Here is a 21786-nt window from a genome sequence, read left to right as displayed (position 1 = left end):
GCTCTTTGGAGAGGCCCACATGGCAAGGGACTGAGGGCAGCCTCCAGCCAAGAGCCAGCAGAGGACTAAGGTCCTCAGTCCAACAACCCCCAAGGTACTGAATGCTGCCCACAGTCATGTGAGTGAGCTTGGAAGTGGGTCCTTCCCCAGTCCAGCCTTCAGATGAGATCCCAGCACCAGCTAGCAGCTTGACTGCAGCCTCATGAGAGACCCCAAAGCAGAGAACTCAGCTAAGCCAGGCCCAGACTCCTGACCCACAGAAACTGTGAGAGAGTTGTCTTAAACCACAATTTTGGGGGGTAAACTGTTATGCGGCAACAGATAGCTAATACAATGGGTCTGGACTCGGATTGCAAAGGGCGAGTGGGGTGGGGGGAGCAAAACCGTAGTCACCAGACTATCACACGTGTAAAGGATCCAAAATAACATTTCATTTCTCAGTTTCAGTTTCCTTTCCTATAAAGTATTTCTTAATCTGCTTGTTACTACCTCCCCACATGAGAAGATCCTTGGAACAAGTACTAGAGCTGTATGCCAAGTAGTGCGTCTAACTTGGGGATGTGTTGAAGACTCTAACACGAGCATCCCAGAGTTCACAGTCATCTAACCCACAGCGATCAATGTCTGAGATTCTTCTCCATGCCTCCCCTGTAGAAACTTTTCACAGATGAAGAATGGAGAGCATAGAGTTAAAACTATGTTGACGATGTGTCACTGAGGACGGATTCGTGAGCATGAAGGATAAAACTTACTTTTTAATAGCAATCAGTTCCCCAGACTCGATGCTTCTTCCCAGCAGGACGGAACCATAGGTTCCATCCCCGAGTTGCTTGATGGTTGTGTATCTATTCATGGTGTGCCCGCTCAGGCCGGACACTCATCTCAGGGCCAAGGCGGATCAGTCCTGCAGCCGCAGCAGACCTCCCCGGAGTGTAACCAGATTTTTCTATGGCAGCACCAACACAAGGTATTCAATAGAACGTGACTGTCTCCCAAATACATATTTTCAAAGATGAGTCTTCTGCTGTAGAGAAAAATGAAAGACAAGGATAAATGTTCATGTACATTCTATGTCTGTCTAAATCAGGGGCCAGCTGTAACGCCCAGCCTGCCACCTGTTGTTTTGTAAATAAAGTTTTATTGGAACACAGTCATGCCCACTCACTTGCATACTGTCTGCAGCTGCTTTCACGCTACACAGCAGAGTAGGTGTGACACAGACTGTATGGCCCACAAAGCCTAAGGGATATATTATTGTACCCTTTACAAAAAAAAAAAAAGTTTGTTAACCTCTGGTCTAAATAATGCTCTTTTCCAATGTTTTATAAAATGAGACACAGCGGTCTTGGAAAGTGATTTTATCACTGACTCAGAAATGAATCAGCTGCAATTTGATGCCTTTCTGCTGACTAACCACTGTAGGCAAACACGACATGATAACTACGGTCGATGGAAATTGCTGAGCTACAAGAATCCATGCTAAATATACTGTGTTCTGTGTAATTCAGCTACAATTAACAACGTAAACGTACAAAGGCCAAGAAATGCTTAAATTAAGGTTCTCCTGATATAGAACTTACATGTGCTCCATGAACTGTTTGTGGCTAGGCAACAAAAGTATTTTATTAATATTATTTTTATTACTAGATATTCAGAAACTAAGCAAAGAACTAGTAATTTTTTAAGGCCTGCATGTAGGGTGTGTCTCTTTTAAAGTCCTTCAGTTGTGTTCTTTAAAAAGATAAGTCATGGGACTTCCCTGGTGGAGCAGTGGTTAAGAATCTGCCTGCCAATGCAGGGAACACGGATTCGAGCCCTGGTCCGGGAAGATCCCACATGCCGCCGAGCAACTAAGCCTGTGCGCCACAACTACCGAGCCCGCGAGCCACAACTACTGAAGCCCACGTGCCACAACTACTGAAGCCCACGCGCCTAGAGCCCATGCTCCACAACAAGAAAAGCCACCACAATGAGAAGCCCACATATGTGAGGAAAAGTAGTCCCTGCTCGCTGCAACTAGAGAAAGCCCGCACGCAGCAACGAAGACCCAATGCAGCCCAAAACAAATAAATTTATAAAGAAAAAGATAAGTCATTGATTTTTCATTTATGAAATTGAGTGTCATTCAGTCTGCCTATAATGAAGAAAATGCAGTACATAACTTAAGTGATTGCAATGCCTTTAGGCAAACATTAATAAAATGTAACTGCTTAAATAAGAACACTAAAGACATTAAAAAAATACATCTGTCAAAGTAATAATCTGAAAAATCAAAAGATCGGAAAAGAATGATAGAATAAGTGACATTCTGCATCTAAATCCAGTCAATGCAGCTTCTCCTTCCAGAAGAATTCCAGTCAATAAATGTAGAAGGAAAGAGGGAAATAAGAAATTCGCTATTAGGCAAACGTCACAATTTATTGCAGACAAGATTCGCCGATGGATGCAAATATTGGTCGATGAACGTTTGAGGAGAAACAGGCTATCCGCATAGTTTCAAAGTATCTTTGGGAATTCCCTGGCCGCCCTTTCACTTACCAGGCCCAGTTTCTTCGATCCCTCATTGGGGAACTAAGATACAAGCCAAATGGAGCAGCCAAAAAAACAAAGTATCTTTAAGACATTCATTAATGTCAAAGGGAAAGATGGTAACTCTATAGGCAGAAATCTAACAGAAACCTCCTTACCCAAGTGATCAAGTTCAACATCAACATGACTAAGACATACGACACCATGTACCCTGTATATGATGCTCTGAGGAGGGCACACCGTCACCTCTGTGGTGTTCCATCAAGCAGAACCTCAATCCACTCATGAGAAGACGTCAAACTCAGAATGAGGGACATGCTACAAAAAACTGACCGATACTCTTCAAAAGTGTCAAGATCATAAAAGGCAAGGACAGAATGAGGAACTGTCACAGATTGGAGGCAAAGAAGGAGACATGACAACTAAACACAATGTGAGAACCTGAATAAGATCCCAGAACAGATAAAAGACATTAGTGGAACAGTTGGCGAAATTTGAATAAGGTCATAGTTTAGTTAACAGCTCTGTGCCCATGCTAACTTCCTGAGTTTGATCATTGTCCTATGGTTATAGAAGATGTTAATATTAGGGTAAGCTGGGTGAAGAATCGCTAAGAACTGTCTGTACTATTTTTGTAACATTTCTGAAAGTCTAAAATTAGTTCAAAATTAAGAAGTAATTCTAGTCTATGTTTTTGTGAAGGCTTTGCATGACCTTGGGAAACCTTAAGAACAGTAAAGGTGGGCTTCCCTGGTGGCGCAGTGGTTGAGAGTCCTCCTGCCGATGCAGAAGACACGGGTTCGTGCCCCGGTCCGGGAAGATCCCACATGCCGCGGAGCGGCTGGGCCCGTGAGCCATGGCCGCTGAGCCAGTGCGTCCGGAGCCTGTGCTCCGCAATGGGAGAGGCCACGACAGTGAGAGGCCCACGTACCGCGGAAAAAAAAAAAAGAAAGAAAAAAAGAACTGTAAAGGTTATTCCTGATTTCACCATATTCTACCATATAACTGGAAAACCTTTTAGAGATCAAGCCTACCTGCTTCTCTCCCACTCATTCCCATTTCCCCCACAGAACCATTTTAAGGCCCCTGGTTTGAAGAGCATTTTCCTTCTTTTGAAGCTCTACAGGATCAGACAACTTACAACTTCCTTCAGCAGCTCTTTACAGTGATAGATTCCATTGCTGATTAATAAATATTTATAAAGCACTTCCTGTGTGACAGACCCTATGTTAATATCTGGGGATACAAAGACCAATAAAATACGGTCCTTTTTTTTTTTTTTTAAAGATCTTAGAGTCTCATGGCAGAGGATGAGAGTGGGTGGATGCATACTCATGAATATGCACTAAGATATTTCATGTACATTGAGGGTACAGGATGTGGGGAGGGGTTAAGGAGAAAGCCCCCGGCTTCTAGCTTGGTTGAGTCCACTTGGGCTCAGGAGAGCAGTAAGAAGAGTCTTCATAAAAGACTGAGTCTTGAAGGAAAAAGAAAAGTAGGTGTTTTGTAATGTAGGGGATTCTAGCATTCCAAGGAGCAGAAAAGAAGGCACAGGGGCTTGAATCTGGGGTGGAGAGGAAGGTGGGAGCTTGGAACTGGAAAGAGTTAACCCCAGAAGTTTGCTTGTTGAGAGCCTCAAATGACATTTCAAAAAACATAAGGCTTTGACTGGATCCTATACTAAAGGAGAAGAAAACACTATAAAGGTCATTAATGGAAACAATTAGGATATGGATGCTAGATTAAAGTATTGTATCTGTATTAAATTTACTAAAGTTGATGCCTGTCCTGTGGTTGTGAAACAGCATAGTCTTATTCTAAGAAAATACACCCTGAAGGATTTGTAAGCAAAGGGCCATAATATATGCAATTTATTCTCAAGTGGTAAAACAAAAATTCTCTGTGTGTGTGTGTGTGTGTGTGTGTGTGTGTGTGTGTGTGGAGAGAGAGACAGAGAGAGAGAGAGAGAACAAACACACAATGGGGTAAAATGTTAACACAAGGTAAATTGGGGAAAAGGTGTATGGGTCTTCTTTGTACTGTTCTTGCAACTCTGTATGTTTGAATTATTCTAGACTAAAAGTCTAAAAAAATTCTCAAAATGGTAGAGGAAGGAAATCTTTAAAAAGATAATACATATCTTAAGCATTAAACATTTTAATGTAGATTTACTTAATAAAACCTAATATGAACTTGCTCATAAGACAGAACACATCATACATCATGGCTCCTCCACTTCACGATTTGTGCATTGTGGACTGTTTTGGATTCAAGGTGTGTCTCAGCATAACATAGAAAGAGCATTTGGGCCACAACATAAGCAATTTTGGGCTCTGTGTTTGTTTCCCCTCTTTTTCTTTCTAATATTTATCTCCATCTATTTTTGATATGACATATGATTTCTGCATCATTCATAATTTCATTTTCCAACAAATTAAAATTCCCAAATCATTGTTGTATGTCATCTTCCTTAAAAAAAAAATCACTGGAACTTTGATCTGTCAAAAATCAGCTAACTCATAAATTATATGCTTTATTTATTTATTTTTTTAAAGTAGGCTTTGACCTAGAGACAATGGGAAGTCAATTAAGGTGTTTTTTAAAATAAAGTTATTTAGTTATTTGTTTGTTTGTTTATTTATTTGGCTGTGTTGGGTCTTCATTTCTGTGCGAGGGCTTTCTCTAGTTGCGGCGAGCGGGGACCAGTCTTCATCGCGGTGCACAGGCCTCTCACTGTCGCGGCCTCTCTTGTTGCGGAGCACAGGCTCCAGATGCGCAGGCTCAGTAGGTGTGGCTCACGGGCCCAGTTGCTCCGCGGCATGTGGGATCTTCCCAGACTAGGGCTCGAACCCATGTCCCCTGCATTGGCAGGCAGATCCTCAACCACTGCGCCACCAGGGTTTTTTTTAACAAGAAAATAACATGATCAGATTTGCATTTTGTAATCCAGTTAGAGTATTTTTCTTAACGTCCAACCGAAACCTGCCTATTCTAATTTAAGCTAATTTCCTCAAGCTTTGTTTTTTTTGTGTGTGAATATAAAGAAACTATCTCACGAAAATGTGATGTACATCAAATTAGTAATCAAATGTGTATCTCTCAACCTCCTCTTGCTGTAATTACACAACCTTTCCTCATAGGACCTGTTTTCCACTCCTTTAATTATCTTTGGCATTCATCTCTGAAACCTCACACATTTCTCCATGTCTTTGATGAACTGTGGCAACCAAAACTTAATAACGATCTACATTCCAGTAGCCTGTGGGCTCTCCCCCACTTTTTTTTCAATGGCATTATATATAATAATAATAATTCATATCTATCAATTATTAACCATAGAAGCCTTTCTCTGATAGTTAGTTCCTCATCTACTAAAACTGCATAATTGGGACAATGTCTTCATAGATGATCACTGAGGAAAAGCTATCTTGAAAAAATGAAGAACTTTACTGAAATCATGGTAGAGTGGGTCATTCATTCAGTATACAGTCACCCTACGATTCCTCCTTGTTACTGTCTGTCACATTATCATAGAACAAAGTTCAATTTCTCTGGCAAGATTTGACCCTCACCAACACGTGGCGGTTGCTTTTCAATTTTATTTCAGGTAATTACATACCGACTGTAAAATGGATCAGACTAGAGTCTCTCTCTTCAGGCACTGAAGTCAGGTTGACAATTTTATTCAAACTTTACCAAGAGGCCAAGCACTATGCAAAGCTTCTGGGGCACATTATGGGTAAGAGAAGGGTCCTTCCTTTAAATAACTCCTAATCAACACAAACATGGAAAACGTAGGAAACATTATAAGCCCATGGTAGAGAGAACAACAAACTCTTGGGAGGAGGGAGGGATCAGACACCCGCTCAGAGAAGAGGTAATATTGAGGTTTGAAGAATGAGCAAAGTTTTATTACACAGAAAAGGGAGAGAAAGGAATTCCAGATGGAGGAAACTCTGCAAAAGGTTGGTGGGTATAAGAGCTTGGCATGTTCACGAGAGCTTACGGTTCCTACACTGGGTGAACGACAGAATCACCTGGGGAAATTTTAACAAATACTGATGCCCGGGCCCCACCTCTAAGAGTCAGGTCGAGGTTGGGGACTGAGTTTTGATAATTTAGAAAGCCCTCCAGGGACTGTAATGTGCAACCCCACTGTGAAGTACAGGGCTAGGACATAAAAGCCACGGAGGGCAGTAAGGAAGTGCAGGGAATGGCTAGAAACTTAGGGTGGGACCCAGCTTGAGGGCGTACATCTGTCATGCAGGAGTTTGGTTTTTACCCTGCCACACGGGAGCTCTCTGGGGCTTTTAAGCAGGGAAATGACATGAGGGAGACCACCCACCCCGGACTATTCAAACTGATGTTAGAATAGAGAGACTAGACGGAGGGTACTGCAATAGTCAGGTGAAATATGTGGAAGGACTGAACAAAGGCACCAGACAGGATGAATGTTATAGAGAGTAGGAGACACAATGGGTTCTGTTTTCTAAGGTGTTGAATTTGAGATATGTACAAAACCTCTCACTGGAGATGCTCTAAGGTTGCTTTACTTTTTTCCCCCCAAGGATAGTGCATTATTGGAGTTCTTATTAGGAGGACAGCATTTAGACAATGCTAATACCACGCACAGCTCTGGGGTACTCACAGAACACTACATGGATGGTGTCTACTGGAGTTTTGCAAAATGGCAGCTGCGGATCCGGAACAAGGGACATGACAGTCTCAACATACACCTGAATTACTGTTCAACTCTGGGTGACAAACTTCAAGAAAGATATTCAAGAACATAATAAGGGGCCTAAATGAAAGCACGAGAAGAGTAGTTGAAGAAACAGAGAATACATGAAGAAAAAGGGACTTAGGAAGCCGTGGTGATTGCTTCAAGGGTCCAAAGGAGTATCAGAGAGGAGGCTTAGTTACACCATATACAGATCTAGAGAGCAGAACCATGACAACTATCTGAGCTTTCTGTTCTCTAGTGAATTATTTCCTAAACTAAAAACAAGGAAGTGGTATTATTCAAACTAGCATTAGACAAAAAGTAGCATTCAACCCATAGTCAACTCTGAGCATATCCTAGCAGGAAGTGGTTACTGACTTTTGAGATCAGTATTGTTCAGTTGTTCACCATTTTCGCGGTGGCCTGAATATGATGACTCATGTTATACTCTGAAAGGAAAGGACAAAAACTCACTGCTGCTCTGGGAAAACAGCAGGGTGATGGACAACGCACTAGGAAAAAGAAGGGCGATGTGACAGATGCCATTGCTGATCTACCCCACAGCAATGTTCCTCTTGCTGCTTAGTTTATAGAGCTCTGATTTTATTCACGATTCAGTACAATCAGGGACGGCAGCCACCTACTACAGCCCCAGGGCATGAACAGTGCTCAGTTGAAGCCAAGCCAGACAATTCTATTGTACTTCCTTCCCACTGAATACCGTTTAGGAGCGGGACTACGGCTCTGACAACCAGACGGAAAGGAAAGTGAGCTGGGGAGGGAAGAGAAGGGCCTCTGGGAGGGAATCTACTCTTTGATAGAGACAGCTGACAAAGAGGCTGCCCCGTGTTTCTGCCTTGAACATGGTTGTATAAAGCTGTAATATTCAGAGCTGAGACGGTCTTCTGGTGATTATGAGACGTCAGCTCTAAAGATGAGAATCCCAACTGCTGAGGATGGATTAAGAGAAAGAAGCTGAATCCTGGATGACATCACTGGGCTGCTGCACGATCCCTGAAAATATCTGCTTTAGGTTTCTTGTTATATGACCTAATCCAAAGTCTTTGTTGCTGAAGCCACCATCCGATATTCTGTCAAGGACAACTGAAAGCATTCCTCTGGAACACACACAGTGACCAGGGAATGGCCCTTGGGGTAAGTTTCTGGCAGGGCACAGATGGCCAGAGTGCTACAGTTGTGCAAGCAAGAAGTCACCATGTGGACCACTAGCCAAAAATCTCAAGGAAGGCTTAGGGCCACTGATCCCTAAATAATGGCTAATTTCTCTCGTCAAGGACATGTCAGTTACTGATCCATGCCTCACTGGCAAAAACCAATTAAAAAAATTTTTCCTTACTAACAGTATTAGTTTTCCACAGCTGCTGTTCACGAATTACCATAAACTTGGTAGCTTAAAACAGCAGAAATGTATTCTCTCACGTTTCTGGAGGCCAGAGTCCAGAACCAGTATCACTGGGTCGAGATCAAGGTATTGGCACCTCCTCCAGAGGTACTGGCTCACTTCCTCCTCGTCTCTTCCAGCCTCTGGTGGCTGTTGGTGTTCCTTGGCTCGTGGCCACATCACTCCAGTCTCTGCCTCTGTGGTCACACTGACTCCTCTCTGTGTCAAATCTCCCTCTGCTTCTCACTTATGAGGACTAGTGTTTCCATTTAGGGCCCACTAAACCTATCTCCATTTAGAGATAGGTAGGTTTATCTCCCCATCTCAGATTTCTTAATTTAATCACATCTACAAAGTCTATTTTGCCAAATAAGGAAAAATTCACAGGTTCCAGGGACTAGAACCTGATATCTTCAGGGGATAGACACCACCATCCAATGAAACCTCCCAAAGACTCCCACAGTCATCTGAGCTATGGCAGCTGTGGTTTCTAGTCATACAAAGTTGAGTGTCTTAGGAATGAAATCAAGAATCTAATGCTTAGTTACCCAATGAACAAAGGCAGTCCTTTTTGAACGATAGAGAGTATTTCTCTTTAACTTTACAAAGCAGACAAGACTTCACAATTCTGGCTGAAATCTCAGCAGATGACATTAGCATTTGGAGATTCCACCCTGTGTGGACCGGGGGTTGCAAACAGGCAGCCTGAGGATGGAATTCACAGATATGCTTTGAGTTTATATTTAAAAATGGGAACTTTCATATAAATATCGAGATTTGGGGTAGCTCCAGAAAAACTGAAGAGCTAATAACACAAGGTCCTTTGTCCTCCATGGGAATAAAAGCTAGACGAGCGTGGTCACTGGCCTTTTAGGCCAAGCGTGAGCCCTCTATCCCGCCACTGTCCCCAACCTCCCTGTGTCCCTAAAATGAATGTTGTGTCAGTTGCTAATTTTTTTTTCTTAGTTGCCATTTATTTTTGCACCTTCACGGCCACTTGTTTTACTAGAAGAAAAATATTTCTCTATTCCTCTGCGTATATCAAAAGTAACAAAGGAAAAAGCCTGGGAAAAAACCTCATTCGAAGAAAAACTGGAGGGAAAGAAAAACTGTTGTTCTCTTTTTAAAAGAGAAGAGCAACTCCTTACTGTTTAACAAGCACATAACCAGCTTCCCTGATTCTTTTACATTTTCTCCTCTGCCCCTGAGAGCATCTGAATTCACAGTCCCTGGTATAGACGGTCACTACTGCCTGTGAAGTGAATGGGGTGTAACAGCCCATCCATTAACTTGGGGAATCAGCTAACATGTTAATGGGCAGTACTTCTAAATACCACTCAGACTCCAAGAATGATCTTGGATAATCACTCACTATAACCAATCCACATGTAGCTTACTAATATATCAAATAAGTCAAAAAGGTAATAATAATAATAATTTCAGAACTTACTATGTATACCGTACTGTTATAAGTGCTTTGCATATATTAATCCATTCAGTCCTCACATCGGCACCAGGTAGGTACTATCATTATTACCCCTATTTTACAGATAAGGAATCTGAGACACCAGCTACTTGTTCAAGGTTATGCAATTAATAAGTGTTGGCAGCGAGATAGGAACCTGGGCCGACTGCACCAAACTTAAGGGAGAGATTGCAAAAGATCCAAAGGTTATGAAATCTTTTGAGGATCTGAGAACGAGAGGAATTAAAAGAAGTACTTTGTAGCTCAAAGTCCAAATATGGAAACCAGTGATGTGGCCATGCTCTAGTTGGCCTCATTCTACAATCGAACTTCAGTGGACCGAGCGGGGACCTTGCCAGCAGCCACTGCCTACAGGGGAGGCAAGTGACTGCGGACAAAGAGGAACTGAGTCCCAGTTTCCACTTGGCACAGAGCACCTGTGACTCGGAGCATCTCCTGGTCCTCGGGTTAATTTCTGTGAGGTGAGGGCACGGGACTTAATGAAGCAAGGTGGTTTCCTGCTCCGTTATTCTGTGGTTCTGTGACTCTCTGGGTCAGGAATCAAGCTGGCATTTGTCTAAGAAAAAAACCAGATCAACGTTTCCACCTTTCCCATCACCTGCACAAAAGCTAGCAAAGAGCAGACAGTGCCCCAGAGGGACCCTGCGTGCTATACATCATCTCTCTTCCAGAGCAGGATAAGTGTCTCACTGTCTCAGCCAGACCCCAAAGCTCAGAATCTACTCCTTTTCCTCCCTCCGAGTCCAGCTCAAACATCACCTTTCCAGGACCTCCTGTCCCAACCTGCACAGACACAGCCAACGGCTCTCTCCCCAAGAGGCCACAGTGCCCTGTCCCCACCTCCTCAGTGGTCAATGACACGCAGGCCTGTCCCAGACAGTCACCATGCTTCTTTCATCTCTGCTCTCCTACCTCATGCTCCGCCTACGCTAGCAGGTACTCATGGTTTGAATGGTCAAAACATGAATTTTAGTCTTTGCTGTGTATCTTCTGTGCCACCCTTGGTAAGTATCTCGAAACAGAATTCTTCTATTTCTTCCTGTGCAAAGTCATGGTACTCAGATTGTTTGCCCTGAGCAGAAATGTTCTGAAGTTCTGAAATGGGAGAATAGTAAATACTGCAGAAAGGCTAAAGCCGGCAGGCTGCCTGGGCCCTCCCACCATGCTGCTGGAATTACTGGGTCTCAAAGAATCACAGAAAGGTCCCCACAGTGTCGTCAGATCAGGCCTTCGGCTTCTGGGTTAGGCTGTACCCAACTCACAGAGCAGCACAGCTGTATTTCGCTTTCAAAGCGTTCCAGACAAACTTTGAAATGAATGCTATGGTTTTTCTGGCTAGGTGACATTGGGGAAACCTTCCTGCGGTCTGTCCCAATTCCCTCCCCTCGGCTCCGTCCTCAGTAGGGCAGATCATCTGCTCACGGCCGGGGTCTCATTCCCAACCTGGGAAACCAACCAGGCACAGGGTGGTCCACTCTTTAGTTTGAAAACTTAAGAGTCATTGAATAAATGCCACAATTACTCATTTTTTAAGATAGGAGACAGAAAATTGTACGCAAAAGTGGGCATCTCTGGGAGTCGTGGTTTACCAGCACCACTTCCACCATTCGGACCTGTGTGAAGAGCTTTTCTCCCTGAGCCTTGATCGTTTTCCACTGAAAAGATGCCATTGCTTTCACCTGTCCTCATCGGAAAACTAGATCATGTGCAAAATCACTCAATGGCCCTTCTCCTGGCACTTGTGAGTTCCATTTTACCTTAACTGGCATGAATTCTAGGTTCGAACATTTCATAACTTTACAAGAGTAAAGTTAATATTGTTACATTTCTTTTAAAAAGGTACTAAAAATAGTACATCTGTATTTCTAATTTTTCTCTCTGGGACCTAATTCTTCTGCCCACATACATTTTAGCAAGAATGTCCTTTAAATATTTTGCCTCTTGGACCAGTGCTTTTTTCTGGTTTGGGGACAGCAGCTACAAGGCCCAAAGAGCCTCCTTTATTGTGGAACGTGCTTTGCCTTTCCTGTGACAAGGAGCACATTAAAGATGCTTCTGGCTACTGCCTTAATTGGAAGGATGGGAGAAGAGGATCCGTTACCTGGGCTGCCCTCTTCTACTCCCCAGAGACTGTTTCATGCCCTGACCTCCCTCACATCCTTCAACCCCAGCTTCTGAAAGGAGAATTCATGCACCAAGTCCTAAATCCCAGGAGAAGGGTCTACCACTTCCCATCACTTCTCCCACAAAGGGCGCTGTGCCCCGAACCTAAAGTAAAGTCTTCCATTGCTTGTAGATTAGTTCTAAACTAGGACCCATCATTCTATGTGGTCTGTGGGCTGTGAAGAACTGAAGGGAAAGGAAATATTGAAGACCCAGAGGAAGAATAACTTTCCTCTGACTCGTGGGAAACTGCGGATGAGTTGGGGTGACAGTCCCCCAGCCCCAGTTGCTCACCTGATTGCCACCCTCTGTTCTAAGGGTGGGCAAGGGAGGGCGAGGTGAAGATGAGGGAGTGAATCAGAACATGTCACACATTCAAGCGCTACTCAAATATCACAGCACGTTTAACTCAGGGCCGATCTCATGCAGCGTAAGATGCTTCACCACCATGTGTAACAACAAACAAATCAATAAAACATATCGAGGACATAAAGGCTTAACATAAAAATAAAATAGAGCAGGTGTCAGCAAATGTTTTCTGTGAAGGGCCGGTAAATACGTTAGGCTGTGAGGGTGACAGGGTTCTGGCATAGCTATTCAAATCCTCTGCTGTAGCACAAAAGCAGCCACAGATGACACGGAAACAAATGGGCACGGCTGCATCCCGGTACAAGTCTATTTACAAAAACAGGCAGCCGGCAGGACATGCCTGCAGGGCATGATGTGTGGACCCTTGAAACACAGGAAATGCTGCATGGAGGCAGAGCACTTTAGCCCTTTCCACATAATCCTCATGTACCTGTGGGTCACAGGGTTACATATACGTGTATCCTGAGAATATAAGCTTTCTGCGGGCAGAAATTTTGTTATGTTCACAACTGTATTCCCAGCAACCAGACAAGGACCTGGCACCCGGTCGGCCCAAATAGGTGCTCCAAATAAAGATGAGTTGAATGAATAAATTAATGAATGAGTAACTTATGGGTTTATAAAGGGTCACTTTGTTAATTTTCCTATACCATCAACCCCACTCCTACTGCCATCCCTCATAGATTCTTTGCAAAACTGAACAGCTCTAAGGAGACGAGGGCACAAAAATTATGAATCCTTCTAAAAGCTTTTATAACAATTTAGGAAAACATTTGGTTTTTAACAGCTAAGCTGACAGGTAGGAGGATATGGGGAGGGGGAAGTGTAAGCTGTGACAAAGCGAGAGAGAGGCATGGACATATATACACTACCAAACGTAAGGTAGATAGCTAGTGGGAAGCAGCCGCATAGCACAGGGAGATCAGCTCGGTGCTTTGTGACCGCCTGGAGGGGTGGGATAGGGAGGGTGGGAGGGAGGGAGATGCAAGCGGGAAGAGATATGGGAACATATGTATATGTATAACTGACTCACCTTGTTATAAAGCAGAAACTAACACACCATTGTAAAGCAATTATACTCCAATAAAGATGTAATAAATAAATAAATATTTACTATTAAAAAAAAAAGGTAGGCATATATAACCTACTTTTTTCTCACTCGGTTTCGTCTGAGTTAAATCAATCATCAGTAAATTCACTTTCAAAGCACAGGCAGTGTCCGAGAGGCCAGAACCATTAACTATTATCTTCTCGGAACTACAAACTCATGCAGATAGTAACTTTCATGACATTGTGAAACATGTAGTTGGACATTACACCACTACTCCTTTATCTTCTTGGTTCTGGGCCATTATCTTTTATATTAACCACGAGAGCAGTCACATGTTATCAGCACTTTATCATAGACCACACTACACCTATAGAAAGATAAAAAATGACTCACCTTGAGCTTTCCTCACAAATACGTGGCTCTCACAAGCCCTTGGCCGTCACTGTACACTTATCAAGTGGCTACTAAGAGCATGGTGGAAATAACACTATTGTGTTATTTTATTTTAAAAACAGTGTTTTTTAAATAAAAAAAACTGAGGATGACAAACAAAATCTAGGAAAAACGGAAAGTAAGGTAATATATAACCTAATGCTAATTAGCATAGATTGAATGCTCAGTTTAATAGGACCTAAGCTGAACACGGGCATAGTATAATATTGAGGAAAGCTGACTATAGAATCAGATTTTTTTCCCTATAAGGGACCTGAAAGATCACCCCCCAACACCCTCACTTTACAGCTGAGATGCTGTGGCCCAACGGACAGAATTCTTGATACCTTCAGGGCAGCAGAGTTTTAAATATGTGAATATAAGAGATGTTTTCATAGTCGATTAAAGATGTAACAAATGCTCCCACTTCCCCTTCCTCAAAAAGTACATGAAGGTATTGCTAATCCTGAAACTACATAGAAAAAAAAAAAGTGGCAGCTCTCCAGAGACGTGCTTTCTTCAAACTCTGAGACAGCTTCAGAAGTCAGTGCTCCCAGGATTTGACGCCAGCTGCACAGGTGAGTCCAAACCCAGGCACTTCTTTCTACGGAGGTTTCGACTTTCAAAGCACAGTGAGCCAGGCACTTAAAGTGCAAGGACGCTTCCGTTTCCTTGAAAGGAATCAAGAAAGGAAGCTCTCCGCTTGGATTGTTGAGCAGTAGGATTTTCCGAGCATCAGACAGCACGTCACGAGGAGCAGAGAGAGTGAGCGTGAATTCCACATCAACCTTGGTTACCATCTCGAGGGGACCCTCCACTGCTTCTTCTACTTCTCTGGCTACAAGTAAAGATGCCTCTGATTTCTTCCTTCCATAACTTAGCATTTTAATGCAATCTGCCCCAGGAATTGATTTACTTCAGCAAATTGTTTTTACCAGGTAATTTTCTTGAACACACAGGTGTACTAATAGGGAAGTTCAAACTGTTTCAAGGAGAGCACAGCCACAACCTAGGACACGGTTACACTGTAGATATGCGTGTAAGTCATCTGGCGCACATCTCTGCACGTTCTCCGGGTCACCTACAGCAACCACAAACACCGAGGCCCACAGATAGGAGGTTTCTGATGCTCTAGTTACAGGCCTTTCTCAGAAGGCCATGGTCAAGCAAGAGAGCCGATGAGACAATTTACAGTTAAGACACTATTCACAGGCTGACAGATCAACATACACAGAAAGGTCACTGTGCCCAGAATTCTGCCAAGAAATTGCTAGGCAACACGTCCTACCATAAATACATACACTCACACATACCCTCACAAGCAGAAAAACAGAAGTGCTACGTACAACTCCAACTCAGCAAGATCCTGCAAAATGAAACGGAGGAGCTTGCCGCAAAGAAGCAGTGAAAAAAGAAAATTTGAAGGCAGTCGTGTTCCTGGCAAGGTTCAGACGGAAAAACAGCAACAGATCCCAGAAGCAGAGCTGTCACCAGGAATAAGCTAAGCTCAAGCTGTTTTAAGTAAGGGCAGGATAACACTTACTAAGGATGCTGCGTGGTTGCCATCCCCTGGGCCTCCAGACCCAGCCATGACTTGACTCCAAGTCAGCTGACAAACATCTACCAAATATTTGCTACGTGTTCAGGGCTCTCCCAGTCACTGGAGGGATGAGCAGATTTTTGTCAGGTGTGTTCCAGGTGCTGTTCAGGCACCAAGACCATCTCCACACCACAGCCAGGTGGGGAGGCATTTCCCCTATTTTACACGCGAGGACTAATGCTTGGAGAATCCATAAGGCCACATGAGTACCGAGGAGTGAGGCCCCGACCTCAATTCTGCCTGACTTCAAAGCCCACAACCCCACATGACCAGGCAGAGAATATGGCTCCTGCCCTAAAGAGGCTTAAAATAACCTAAACCAATGAGAGATCAATATAAGCCCTCGGGCTTCCGTGGTGGCGCAGTGGTTAAGAATCCACCTGCCGATGCAGGGATCAGGCTCGAGCCCTGGGCCGGGAAGACCCCACATGCCGCGGAGCAACTAAGCCCGTGCGCCACAGCTACTGATCCTGTGCTCTAGAGCCCGCGAGCCACAACTACTGAAGCCCACGCACCTAGAGCCCCTGCTCCGCAACAAGAGAAGCCACCGCAATGAGAAGCCCGCGCACCACAACGAAGGGTAGCCCCGGCTTGTCCGCAACTAGAGAAAGCCGCATGCAGTAACAAAGACCTAACTCAGCCAAAAACAAGCAAACAAACAACAACAACAAAAAAAAAACCAAGCCCTCAGTGCTAGTGTCAAAGTCAAACTTAAAAGAAACAAGTATCTGGAGACTTGCAAGAGAGAGAAGAGAAATGAATAGTTAGAGAAGATGTTATAGAAGAAGTGAGGACTTAGCTTCCTTGTCTGAGGAAGGGTAAGATTTGCACAGGAGATGGGGGAGAGGGGTGAGGGTTTCTAGGACTGCGATCTGAGCAGGAACCATCCTGGCCTCCTTAGTAGAGCAGGCTCGAAAGAAGACCACACCCATAGAGTGCGAAGATGTATGCTGAACTGAAAATAGAATTTAGATAGGAGGCGTGAGGCCTGATTATGAAAGGCCTTAAAAATCAGGCAAATTGTTTTAGACTTGAGATAGTTGAGAAGGGAGAGGATTGCAAGGCAAGGAGAGTCGTGAGGAACTGATAGTTTTAAAAGACTAGATGGACAAGCAGATGAAGAAACCAGAAGGTGTGTCTCATTCATTCATTCATCCATTCCATCTATCCATCCACTCATTCAGCAAACATTCAATGAGGACTTACTAAGAGCCAGCTGCGGGGCTAGCTCAGAGGCTGCCCCAGTCTGCAGGAGAGGAGGCGTGAGCCTCTGGATTAGAATATGGAGGGAGGGCGCTATATAAATCACATGTCAAAGGTCTTCATGACTCATCGATAGCAAGGATGAAGGAAATGAAGGAAAAGACTGTTGAAGAGAATTCCAAAAGGTTCAAGACTGACAGGATTTCCACCATTACTGGGAACCTCAAAAAACAATGAGATGAAAACAATGAAAGTAGAAAAAGAGCTTTGATGATGTGAAACAGTCAACAAATAAAACCCCCAAAGCCTGGTTTCTTTATCCTGGTAGCCTGTTTACACACAGTCTGTAGGTAAGAAACTTCAGTGAGAAAAAAGCATTTCTTTGTGACTAAATGCTGAGTTCCCTTGGCTAGGACAGACCTCTGCCCACTCAGACAAGCTCCATCAGCCCTCCAACACATCCTTCCATCATCTGAAACTAAACTGGTCTCACTTAGAAACGTGGTTGTCCACTCTTGCCCTGCCACCAGTTTTGACTCTGGAGAAGGGGACAAGGTAAAGTGGACAGGCAGGGTCACTGTAAGGGCTGGACCTTAGGGAAGCAAGCAGTGGTACAGGGTATCATTTTAAATAAAGGATCCCACCACTGCTCTTATTTCTACAATCAAATAGACAGGAAGGCCAAATTCTTTACCAAATTGCAGTGCTTTGTTCAGAAACTATTTCAAATGTGCATATTTATGAATACATTAACTCTTAGCACAGCTAACATATGGTTGAGGCACAAATTCCTCTTAATAATTTATATGTTAGCTACACAAATTTAAAGCTCATTTTAATTTTATATTCAGCAATAGTACAGTTCACTTTGGGGGCACATCCTGAAAGCCCACTCACTGGAAAATGTGAGAAAGGAAAACTGTACTTATCAAACTGCTACAAAGAGTGCTCCAAGCAAAAATAGAAAACAAGTGCCAACACCTTAGAGAAGTCTAGCTCTGGATGCAAAATGCAGGGTGATATTTTCTCAGTATAATTCAGCTTTAGCAAAAGCAGCTCTTTATTTAGTTATAAGTGGAAACGAATACTCTTTTCTGCAGAATAAGGCATTCAACTACTTTCTAATTTAAAAGTAAAAGCCCTCAATGCTAGTGTCAAAGTCAAACTTTCAAAGGTGCATTAGAAAAGAAACAGCGGTTCTGTAAAGTCCTTCAGCATGCCTCTCATAACGTCTACTCTGATTAGTAAGAAAGAAATCAGAGCAGAAAGAAACCCAGTGAAAAAATGGTTGCACATAAATGTGTGAGGATTTCTTGCTCAGACCTCTTGCGGGACAGCCAAAGGCCTAGTCAGGAAAATTCCGAAAGCAAGTCCTCCATATCCTACCAATGGGGCTTCAAATCGGGCCGGGATCTTTCCCTTCTTTAACGCCAAAAGGTAAACACACACCAAAATCTTCCAGACTCCGAGGAAGCGGGAGTTTTTCTGCCAAGAGGGAGAGACCCACAGGACCGCGGAGAGAAACTACAGCCCGAGAGCCTCTCCCTCGCCCTCCGATCTTTCGCGGGGCCACGGCACTGGGGGCCCTCGCAGCTCCGGTCCATCACCCCGAGTGACAGATCACCCGGCAGAAGCCCCTAATCCGCACCCCACTTACCGGCGCCGCGAGCACAGGCGGGGGCCCGCGCCTGCGGGGAGCGTGGCTTCTCGGAGGGCGGGCGCCGAACTGGCCCGGGAGCGGAAGCAGGGCGACCCGCGCTAGGACGGGCCGAGGGGTCCGCGGAGGGACGCCCGGGGGCGCCGCCGAGGGGCGCGGGCCGCGCCGCGCATGGTGAGCGGCTGGGCACCCGGCCGCTCTCCAGCCTCCGGCAGGAAAACAAACAAAAGGCAGGGAGGCTTCTGGTGGGGACGACCGGCCTCTTTCCCTGGGAAAAGTTACCCTGCAGCTCCCCTCGCAGGCCCCGCGCGTCCCTGCACCGCGGCCGGGCCGCCGGGGGGCGCCGAGCCGCGCGTTCCGCTCTCCACCCGGGGCCTGCTGGAGCCCAGGGTCCCTGAGGCCCCCGCCGACCGCCAACGGGCCCTCCAGCTCCACACGCTCGCCTTACTGCAGATCGACTGCCTCGGGCATCAGAATGGAGAAGTGCAGGCTGAGGATGCACGTTCGGAGGACATCTCATTACAGGTGATAGAGGTGAACACACTTTCCTGGCTTTAAAAAACGTAACTGCAGTGCCACCGAAAGTGGTTGAAGATGGCAAATCGCGTCATATCTATTTTACCATAATAAAAAATATTTAAAATAAAAACCAGACTGCCTGTTAGCATCCATTTGAACTTCAAGAGTTTCTATATTGTGAGCAACTTTAGTTTGGAAGACTGGATTGTTAGGTGGGGAACAGACTAGATAATGGTCTACAGAATCGTCCTCTGTGTGTTGACTAGTTCTACGAAGTCTAACACTTAACACTTTTTAAACACTATCACTTGTGTCGTTAGTTATATTGCGGAGGTAAATCATCCTATCAGGATTGGCCCTGAACCACTTTGAAAAAAGAAATTGCTTCGAGGTCCTCGATTTAAATTCACATAACTGCCCCAAGCCGAGGGTGCTTTAGTTGGAGGCATCAGAATCGCCGGGATAGCTTGTGAAAACAGATTGCTGGGCCCTCTCCCCAGAATTTTGGTGCTGATGCTACTGGTCAGGCAAACCACACTGTCCTAAGCAACAGTTTTAATCAATAAAACAGTAATCCTTTCACACATTGTGGATCTTTCTCTGAGTTTAAATTCCCCAGCTCATATCAATTTTCTCTCACTATCTTTGTTTTTGAATTCTAATAACCGAGAAGATTGTTTTTTCTAGGAAGAATCTAGGCAAAAGGCCTGAATCCCTCTTTCTTCTTGCTTCTGTTGAAGAAACCTACAAGATACAGGACAAACTTCCTTAGACTTCCTGTCTCAAATGGGAAAGGGTCATCTGGCCACTTGGCAAACGTATAACATTTATCTACCTTCATGTTTACCTATATAACACCCAAACCATATGGCAAATGAAAATTGAACGTCATTGTCAATGGAAAGATAGGGAGACAGGAGGCAGCCTGACAAATCATATACTACTCCCAGAAAAAGTGATTTTTAAAGTATTTAAAATGATCAGTTTTAGTCAAATTCAGTTGTCCAAGCAACTGGCAAATGGCCTGTCTTGATCTACCTTTAACAAGGGTCCATTGGGCTAGTAAGTGGCTTAGGTCCATAGTCCTAGCCTCGGGAAAATTATAACCACGTATTACATAATATGATGAGATAATACAACACTGTAAAGAAGCCTAGTGGATACAGTGGATACTGACCTAAAATTGAAAATTAGTAGCTATGAAACATAACAGCGTTTTAATAAAATAGGTGCTCAATTTATTGATAAAAATACATATTATTTTATTAAACTTTTTTATTTACTAGAATAATAGAAATCATCTGTGCTAACTAAGCATTCAACAAGTTTAATGAAATAGACTCGTTCTGAAAATATTTCAATACCCCATTCCTCATTTGCAAAACTGATCTTTTGTATTCATTAGTCACATATAACATTTTCTTCTATTATAAATCCATACATCTAATCTTTCTCCCGATTTAAATTTCAAAATACAATTTAAAAGAGGTCATTGGGAGGAAAATCATCCTTAACAGACCTAAGCCCTAGTCTCTTTTAAAAACTGAAAACTAGTAAATTTTTAGTCCCCGTTAAACAAGAATGTACTTTTTATAGGTAGCTGACTTAGGATGCAAATGAAAAACCCATCGGAAGGGTGGATTCTAATATTACAAGACAGCAGTTGGGGCTTCCTTATTGTAGCTCACCATTCTGCACCCCTCCCATTTTTTTTCGCCTCTATTTTCTGAAGAAGAATGTACTGCATTACTAAGATCTAAATAAACACAATAAAAGAAAATAATGGATAAGAGATTTAAACTATTGTGAACTCGTGAGAACCACGAGTAGGATCTTGGAAACCTGATGACTATTAGTACCCCACACCTAGTAGAAACTTTAGAAACTACATAAATGTTTGCTGAATGAAGGTAAGAAGCCCCAAGACTAGGTTTACACAGAGTAGAGAGCATGCAAAATTCAGTATTTAAAACAATGTAAAGTGTGGGAAAATAATACACTGCCTGACAAACAAGAGTGCCTTCTGCGGAAATGAAATCAGGTGTTTGGGCTGTAAGAAGTGGGGTCCGGACGGCAAGTGAGGGCTGGTGCTCTACGCGGAACGGCGGACCACAAATCCCAGGGCGCTGCGGAATCCGTCTCCGCAGGACTCGGGGTTCGGAGCCGTAGAGCCGCAACGTCCTCCCGCGTTGCATGATGGGATCTGTAGTGAGACGGGCGTTGGGGGGGGCTGTTTTCTCTCCTGCCGCTACTCTCCTGAGCGCCTCTTTTCTCAACCTCCAGGACCGTGTCTTTAAAAAGTTTAGTCGTTATAACAGCCTGTGACGATAGTGGAATTTAACTGTCTCCCTGCAATCCCGGAGTGGGACTCTAACCACAGTCGCCGAGGATGGTGTAGTGACCGTCCCGGGCACCCAATTCGATGCCTTCGGGCCGCTTGCCTTAGGGTCTCAACTCTAAATTTGAGTTAAGTCCTGTTCAAGTTTGCGTAAGTTCACTGAGCCGAATACTAGGCTGAGTTTGGCCTTCGGCACCCCGGGCTGACCTCACCCGGGCTGTCCCTCGCGCACACAGAAAGCGCACGTCCCTAGCCCTCCACAGGGAAGTGCGCGGGCAGCGGAGCAGGGCAGCCCACGCGGGCGGCGGCGGGTC

At 44.2% G+C, this 21786-nt stretch overlaps 2 protein-coding genes across 3 annotated transcripts in view; both read right to left on the bottom strand.

The window, feature by feature from the left end:
- Positions 1-988, bottom strand: part of CILK1 (ciliogenesis associated kinase 1) — a 33444-nt gene extending 32456 nt beyond the window's left edge. The window contains exon 1 of the mRNA XM_019949918.3: positions 753-988. Coding sequence (XP_019805477.1) covers positions 753-853 — 101 coding nt within the window. The 5' untranslated portion in view covers positions 854-988. The remainder of the gene's footprint in view (positions 1-752) is intronic.
- LOC141279722 (uncharacterized) lies at positions 753-18937 on the bottom strand. Of its 2 annotated transcripts, none has more exons than XM_073810607.1 (2): positions 18616-18937; positions 753-1021 (listed from the first exon to the last, which is right to left on the bottom strand). In XM_073810607.1, exon 2 carries the CDS (start codon positions 1000-1002, stop codon positions 883-885), a length of 120 nt encoding a protein of 39 aa, XP_073666708.1. In that variant the 5' UTR covers positions 1003-1021; positions 18616-18937; the 3' UTR covers positions 753-882. The 2 variants fall into 2 exon arrangements, with proteins under 2 accessions (XP_073666708.1, XP_073666707.1); XM_073810606.1 differs by having other exon boundaries at positions 753-1024; positions 18616-18879.
- Between the last annotated feature and the right edge of the window lie 2849 nt (positions 18938-21786).

The sequence above is a fragment of the Tursiops truncatus genome, chromosome 10 (genome assembly GCF_011762595.2).
Source record: "Tursiops truncatus isolate mTurTru1 chromosome 10, mTurTru1.mat.Y, whole genome shotgun sequence".
Classification (NCBI taxonomy): domain Eukaryota; kingdom Metazoa; phylum Chordata; class Mammalia; order Artiodactyla; family Delphinidae; genus Tursiops; species Tursiops truncatus.
This window is presented reverse-complemented; position numbering and strand designations above follow the sequence as displayed.

What these genes read in the sequence shown, in the direction of transcription:
- LOC141279722 (XM_073810607.1), bottom strand. Translation starts at nt 1,002, where the DNA reads ATGTATTTGGGAGACAGTCACGTTCTATTGAATACCTTGTGTTGGTGC.